This window comes from Sphaeroforma arctica, assembly GCF_001186125.1.
Source record: "Sphaeroforma arctica JP610 unplaced genomic scaffold supercont1.50, whole genome shotgun sequence".
Lineage (NCBI taxonomy): Eukaryota > Ichthyosporea > Ichthyophonida > Sphaeroforma > Sphaeroforma arctica.
In genome coordinates this window covers 1-7,650 of record NW_014040508.1, presented here as the reverse complement: position 1 = coordinate 7,650, position 7,650 = coordinate 1, and the positions used below count along the sequence as shown (strand labels likewise).

Below are 7,650 nucleotides of genomic sequence, written 5' to 3'. Positions count from 1 at the left end.
CGATGTATCCGCATTGTAATTAAAGCACAATATCCTGTATGATGGGAGTTTGAAAATTTTAGAAAATTTATATGAACAGATTGTTTCTAATTCGTATATATGCTTGCAAACATATATGATGAAGTTGTATCTAACATATTCAGCGGGTGTATGAGCACATACCGTGAAGTAGCATATCCTGTATGCACTCTCGAGTACATTTTATGTTCATATGCTGATGAGTATATGCACATAATGCAGATGCGATTGAAACAGAAATGTATACTGCTATGTCCACAAAAGAATCCTTCAACTCAGCGAATGCACAATCTTACAAATACAGCTAATATGCCAATAGCAACTACTGGTTTTGTATGTACATATATGTGGATGGGTACATTTAATAAGCTGGGTTTACAGGCTACTTTCATATTAAAAGACAGCTGATTGGTAGTGCTGCAAGGAACTCGTGGTGGTATTTCCATTACCTCTATCTGTACTTGTTTCAGATTATGTGCTCACAATATAACGAATCGAAACTATGTGCATGGGACTTTGTACTTTTGCTGAGGCCTATACTGTGATCCTATTCAAGGCAGTGCCTTAGCTGGGAAGTTGGGCTGCAGCTGCAAGAGTGTAGGTTCCTGAGGATCATACAGATCGCGGGCAGACATGCCTTGTGGTGCAGGCTGGATTGCGCGCCCTGGCTATGCCTGGTTTGGAAGTCATTATAGTTAGGAGCAACATCAAGTCCAGTGTTATCTCGCAAAACACCCGCCAACGTACGACTCCCTGTGAGAATGGCCAATTTCTCGTCAAAGAGAGGGATCCCGGCTCCGCATGTTCTCAGTGTCTTAGTATACCAAAGACAATCGCCCTGTTGCAGAATAGAGAATTGCAACTCGATACCTGCACGCAAGGTGCGACCCAAACTAGACCCTTGTTCGTGTCGCTCTAGCAACATGCCTACGTACAGATCCAACTTGCCCCACCCAGTCTCACCGTATAGATTCTTCAGCTTCTGAATGGTATGCCCATTTTGTGTGATATCCTCCCAGCTGGTGACAGCATTAACAAAAGAGCCTAGGAGCCCAGTTCGTACGTCAACGTAGCTGTCTATACCCAAATCCCGACCTCGCTGGATATTACGAGCAACCAGGTCGAATGCAGTAGTATGCGTACCATCTACAAGCGCCAGATTGAATTCGAATAAGTGACTACGCAATGCCGGCACTACCAACGTGTCGATGGCTTGGTTTGGCTGGTAGACTAATCCAGCCAGGATAGGATCAATATTCATGGTGGTCTGCTTAAAAACGTGAACAGAGTCGAAAAAGGCAGTGTTAGGCCAATCACTTGACAGCAGCAAATCTTCATTGGGGTGTGTAGGTAGATCAGTAAAATAGCTTTTGCTACCAGAACCGCCCCCACCGTCAGAATTCTGTGGCCGTGGTCCATTAGGTCTTTGTTCAAGCGCGCGACGTTTTCGTGGTCTTCGTTGACCATCACCGCCTTGGCGTCCATCATCACCTTGGCGTCATCATCTTGGCGACCACCACCACCACCGTTCCGATTGACATTTCCGTTTCCTGTGTCGAATCGCCAAAACTCGTTGTTTACCATGGTGTGCCCAACTCGGAAGAAAGCACCACTGAAAATTGTCATGATGTTTGGAGATACATTAAGGTTAATGTAATCAACATCATTCTGTTTCAACTTTCGGCCTGAGAGTGCCGGAAGCCAATCCTCATATGTAATTTTCCGCATAGTAGCCTCCACCACCAATCTGGCCTCATCAAAAATGCGATTCAGGTCGGTTGTATCAGGCTCATCGACTGAAAATCTCGGATAGAGTTCATCATGTATTAATTCGGCAAGACGATTGTGCTCCCATGCAAAGAGTTTGTGAAGTGCAGTGAGTCCTGGTTGCTCCATTGTGCGTATGTCGCCGGAGTAGGATTATTCTTCATTGTATGTATTGATTCTGATAGGTAGTAGTTGACGTCTAGTTAAGGCTTGATTGTCGTATTCTTTAGTCATCTTCAGAAGAAAGCGATTCAAACCGGTGCTAGTTGTAACATCCCTAAGCTCCAAAAGTGTGCTCGAATCGGAGCCATATATATTTGAACCGTCTAGGAAATGTGTTTTAGCATTGACGTTGGATCCGTCATCGTTGCCAACGCCAGCGGCCCTTGTGAACTCCATGATCTGGCCCGGAAAATCGTGATCGTTTGCATCGCACTTTATATCCGCCCGGAGTCCACTTTCACGAGTATCTGTGAGATCATGATCGACATATTGGCCCCATTGCATTACCATGTGTGTAAGTCCGTACTCATCAAAAGCCTGCTCATTTCCCCCCTGGTAGAATATATAATTGCTGACTCTTCGAGCGGGTGGCTTGGAGAGCGAATTGGCCAAATTCGAAGCCATGTCTGGGCGAAATTGCTGAACTTCTGGCTGGAAGAAAGTATTTGACTTTCCATCTGCATCGTTGAGGTCTCCATTGTTCCCCCTAGCATCCGCACGGCGATATATGTGTATAGGACATTGACCATTGGAGAATTGGACACATATCCCCAGACTAGCAAATAGAAGTATGAATTTATGCGCAATCATAATGGGAAGTATGGTGATGTTTGCAAAACAACAGTTCGTTTTTGTGTGTGCCGCTGTGTAATGAATATGCTGTTATATCACGACAATTAAATACTCCAAAGATAGGATTTTGGCATCCTGCATTCACATCAGAGCGTCATTCCAAATTAAGGAATAAATACCTGATAACAAGGTAAAAATTCCATGGCAACCATATGATTTATTTTGAAGGTACTCTGCATCCACTATCAAAGGGTCACAGATGTTTAGTGCAAACAGTCGCAGTCAAGTCATATGAAGACTGAGGAGTGTGCGGGTTTTAGGGAAAAGCCGAAAGAGGGGGTTCCCAAACTTTGCTGTTACACACATGCATAAATACCTGTATTGGATTTAGTTCGTTTCGAAGAGGGCTAGTACTATTGATATTCAGTACCCCATAATTAAAATAAAATAAAAAGTCAAATACAGTGCAGATTGGGTTATTCATAGCCGCCTTCTATATCTTAGAAGGCTATGCTGTGGCCTTCTATTCACTTTCAGTAAACAGTCAGCTGCATTTTTTTTCTTCCAAAACGTAATCTTTTACATACTAAAACAATAAATGCCATTGTTCAATATTGAAGTTATTTAACCAATTAAAAGTATTATCCCTCTCTCACTAGTAGTAGAGAGTAGTCAGTACTCTGTAGAGCGTGTAGGAATTCCCGAATTGCCAATTGGAATGCACACAGTTCCTGTGAATCACTGATCCACAGTGAGAGGCTGAGAGGAGTGAGAGCTACGCAGGACAAATTTAATACAACTGATCTACCAATTGTTTCTATTTATACAAACAATAAAGCAAATTACATTTGGATAAAAATCACCTACATCCTACATTCCTAATTTGAAATTTCTTTGATTTCCTTCCTTGATTCTTTTGTATTGTTTAGAAACAACCCAAATGAAAAGGATTCTAGTATAGACTTTTTTTTTTAATTTGTGGTTTGCTTTTTTTTGTCAACAAAATGGTTTTCATTGTTTTGTACTGAAAGATAACATCGAACAGAAGGCATTTTGTTTAAAAAGAAAAACACAAATACTACAGAATACTCAATAAATACCTCCTATCTGGATGAATGCAAAAATCCAGAAGTCAGATACAAACTAAGAAACAGATCTCTATTCAGCCACTCTTTCACTCTGATATTCTAATATTTACTTCAAATTTGCAGCTAACAAAACATATACGATGAATCTCTCGATCACTAGAACCTAGATTTGCTATTTTCTAAACTACTTTTGTGATGTTGACTCGCAAAATGTAAGAACTCGAGTGTACAACTGGTACTCCTCCTCATACTCGACCGAGATCATTGTTTAATATCACTTTAACTGGACATCTCAAAAAATAGGCAAAGTCATACTTTCAGCTAACGAAACCACGCCAAAGACTTCTCCAGAAACGAGTAGCAGAGACAGCACGTGATACTGCAACTGATTTAGAAATTGACCTCAAGCCCTCAGAAGCAGATAAAGCAACAATCGCGAGAGTACCGGAAACTTACTTCGAGCAGACAGGTCATGTTTTTTTAATAATGTTCCCTTATGACATACAGCTAATAAATGAAAAGAGACCTTTTCAGTGCATGAGACATTCCAACTTTGCTTGCTCCTGGCAAGATTGGCATTCTTTCCAGCTTTCCATTTTGTAGATACTGGCATGAGTAGTTTAGAAATGCACCACTTGACGTAATCGACAAGGTTCATCTGTTACATAAGTAATGGGCTCTATTCGTGCTCAGCACCCGCCTGCGTATTAGGAGGAAGTTACTCTCCGCACAGAAGGAGGTATATGGTATAATAGCGCCCAGTGTGCGATACACATGAGGTAGTTGCGGAACTGTGTGCGTCTTGCGATTTCATCTCTCAAATTCATATGTGCTATTTCATCTACTCAAATCTATGTCCGCCGGGTGGCTATAACTTTCAGTTCTCTGACTATTGCTTCCTATTCCGTTTTGTCCCTCAGTTCACTTTCTGTCGCTTATGATATTCATAACCGAAACTTAGAACTCATCGTCGGAGTCGTTCTTGTTTTTTGCCGGCCGAGAAACATACGCTGAAGCGAATGACTTGTCATTGTCGCGTGTTAACACCCCTGCAAATTGTGCCAAAGGAGTTGTTATGTGTTCCGTAGGCATATATTTAAATTGCACAAGAGACCGAAATGCCACTGTGAGCAGGTCATCCATTCATCTTTAGTATAGTATAAACACATACCTACAGCATTCATATGTATACATACATGCACAAACGGAGATATACGTTCAGAGCTATGTACGAGAACAACAGTGCGCAACACACGGACATACACTTCAGAACTGTGTAGAGAAAAGCAGTGCACAACATAGGATCTCACGAACAGTCATTGGTATACGTTATACACACGGAGATATCAGTTTAGATTTATGTATGAGAACAACAGTATGCAACACTAACGCCACACATACCAGATTCAAACAACAACATCTCGAATTCCATAGTCTTGAAGTTGTCCCCGCCTTTGAATCTGTCGAAGCCAACGATCCTGTCGAGTACAGAGAAACATCAGTTGAGAATGCATACGTATAATGCTGATTGATATCTTTATGAACGCACGCAATTGCTTATACGATCTACGATGTCGGTGGTACTATAAATAGATTCAGATAAGAAAGTAAGTATTGATTTGTCCTATTAGAAAACGATAGTTCAACCATGGTGGCATAGCATGGAACACCAGGTCGAGAATACACGTGCATTGCACTATAGAGGAAATACACTTTAGCTATACAATGTAAAAGTACGTAAAGAGTACTCATGATAAAAAAAACAATGATTGGAAGGTGTGACTTAAACGTCCACCCACAGAGCAAATACTGCCAAATACCGACCCTAAATATAGACACAACAATGATAATTGCTACAAAATAAAAAGTAATTGCTATCACACCATCAAGAGCTACGTAGCTACACCAATCTTCCACGGAAAATTGCTACAACACTCTTCAACGAAGAAAAAAAACTATCAGATACCGACCACAACTAAAGAGACAACAATGGTCAAGACTACAACAAAAAGGTCATAACTATCACATCATTGAGAGTTACGTCGCCACAACAACTCGTGGTGGTTGTTTGCATTGATACACATACCAAGGCAGCTCTACAACCGCGAGAGTGAACTAAAAATATGAGGCAAACTACCAGTCGACTAACATTACATGGATTCTGAACATACCTTTCTTTTACCACTCCATTCACAAAACAGAATACGGCTGGGAGCACCTTCAAAGCCAATTTCTGCACCAAAAATCCTGAGAATGGAATGGAAAAGAAACGAGACGTTTGAGAAGATGCAAAGACGCGCCTACTTAAAAGTGACCCAGAATATGTAATAAGCGAAGAACACTCAGAGTAGGCCTGCCTGAGAAAAGATTGGGATAAGGTTAAGCAATTCACACGTGCATTTGCCTAATTGCAGCTCAAATATGCGTCTTTTTGCGCAGGTTCTCATATATACGAGCTCTTGTACATTACGTCTTGGTAAGAATCTGAGAATACACTCCCGTATGTGTGTCGAAGTACACTAGTCTATTCATGCTCCTATCTCGGACACGGAGACGCAGGTTAGTGCATTGGAGACTACGAGTTGTGCTCCTGGAAGTATTTGCAAAAGTGGTCAGCGACGCACATACTGTATTTTGGGCTAATATAAACCAGATGTTGATGCAGAGACATGTGCTAATAAGCAACTTTTGATACATTGTGTCATGGTGATAGCTTGCTTTTGAATTCATTGAGTACATATCGTCCACATCACCCGCATATGGCCTAGCAAATACTAGGCTAGGAGGCAACCTGACGTCGTGGGGGAATGAACACCTTCCAATATGACACAATATCTACTTATCTCAGAAAACTTGCATCTGGGACGTTTTCCGACCCCCCGGAAACAGGTCGCTACATAGCCAGTCTCGTATAGCAGACCCTGAACAACCACATGGAGTGCACTTATCGCGCAACGCAGCACTACGAAGTCTCAACAACGATGAAGCTTGTGTAGTCGGTGTTTCCACGCTAGGATATGTCAATGTGCAGCTGCTATATAACATCTCACCATGCCCTCGTCGCAGAAGTGGCACACCACACGAATGTATACAGAAGACCCAACCGCAGATGTACAAACGGACACAATCAGCATGTAGCTGTGTATGAAGACACTTTACTTGGGCATATATATTTGTATGGAGATACTTGGACGTCTACGACACCTATACACAACTCGCACATACCACATTCCGTAGCATCGAACTTAATGAATTTAGTGTTGTAGTGTTTCCTCGCAAGGATCTGCAGATGTGCATCAACTATTTGGCATCTCGCCATGCCCTCGACGAAGAAGTGACACACCACCCGTGACTCAGGGGCTGTGGTCAGTTTGAGAAACTCTCCTTGGTCATGTAACCGTGTATATGTGCCATGCTGTGTGAATTACAGGGGGATATCTGTGAGCTTGAGGCCCCTGATATACAAGCATACTTCAGACAATAGTAGCAAATGAAATGTCTTATACACAACGGCACTGTATGTCAGTGGTGGATTTGTGGGCGTATGATACGTGGCCATATATCAGAAGTATTAAAATACACACACCATATGTGTATTTTAGGTAGTATGCATCGATCCTGCATCAATATACAACGGTGAAATCTGGCATTGATTGAGCAATCAACTCCAGATACTATTCTTGGTTTTTAATACGATATGGCTTATACTGATACATAGGTAGTGTTGTACCTCACAAATAATGCAAGCGTAGAACACTCTCAAAGCGATATGTCGGCACGGAAGTGAAGTATGGATGGGTAGTTTGCACGTATGTGTTTAAACAATACACGTGATGCATTTCTTAGATGCGAGCTGGTACAGGCCAATGCAAGACTCTGCAGGCATACATACATAATTATTTACTTACATACATAAATCAATACATACATAAATACATACATACATACATACATACATGCATACATACATACATATATATAT

General features: G+C 41.6%; 3 protein-coding genes across 3 annotated transcripts; all 3 read right to left on the bottom strand.

Annotated features, from left to right (window-relative positions):
* Positions 1-565: 565 nt before the first annotated feature.
* SARC_01284 (hypothetical protein) lies at positions 566-1,914 on the bottom strand (the record flags this gene model as incomplete). The annotated part of the gene is made up of 2 exons (XM_014304988.1): positions 566-1,285; positions 1,396-1,914. 2 exons carry the CDS (start codon positions 1,912-1,914, stop codon positions 566-568), a joined length of 1,239 nt encoding a protein of 412 aa, XP_014160463.1.
* A 24-nt stretch (positions 1,915-1,938) lies between these two features.
* SARC_01283 (hypothetical protein) lies at positions 1,939-2,412 on the bottom strand (the record flags this gene model as incomplete). The annotated part of the gene is made up of 1 exon (XM_014304987.1): positions 1,939-2,412. The coding sequence occupies one exon, from the start codon at positions 2,410-2,412 to the stop codon at positions 1,939-1,941; it is 474 nt and encodes a 157-aa protein (XP_014160462.1).
* Positions 2,413-4,124: 1,712 nt separating this feature from the next.
* Positions 4,125-7,085, bottom strand: SARC_01282 (hypothetical protein). Its single transcript, XM_014304986.1, has 4 exons — positions 6,894-7,085; positions 5,840-5,915; positions 5,070-5,146; positions 4,125-4,717 (listed from the first exon to the last, which is right to left on the bottom strand). The coding sequence occupies exons 1-4, from the start codon at positions 6,985-6,987 to the stop codon at positions 4,626-4,628; spliced, it is 339 nt and encodes a 112-aa protein (XP_014160461.1). The 5' UTR covers positions 6,988-7,085; the 3' UTR covers positions 4,125-4,625.
* Between the last annotated feature and the right edge of the window lie 565 nt (positions 7,086-7,650).

Bases quoted from the DNA above. Each gene is read 5' to 3' on its own strand.
- SARC_01282 (XM_014304986.1), bottom strand. From the start codon at position 6,987: ATGGCGAGATGCCAAATAGTTGATGCACATCTGCAGATCCTTGCGAGG. The intron at 5,916-6,893 runs GTATGTGCGAGT...TTCCATTCTCAG, and splicing joins GTTCGATGCTACGGAATGTG to GATTTTTGGTGCAGAAATTG. The intron at 4,718-5,069 runs GTATGTGTGGCG...CACAATTTGCAG, and splicing joins GATGTTGTTGTTTGAATCTG to GGGTGTTAACACGCGACAAT.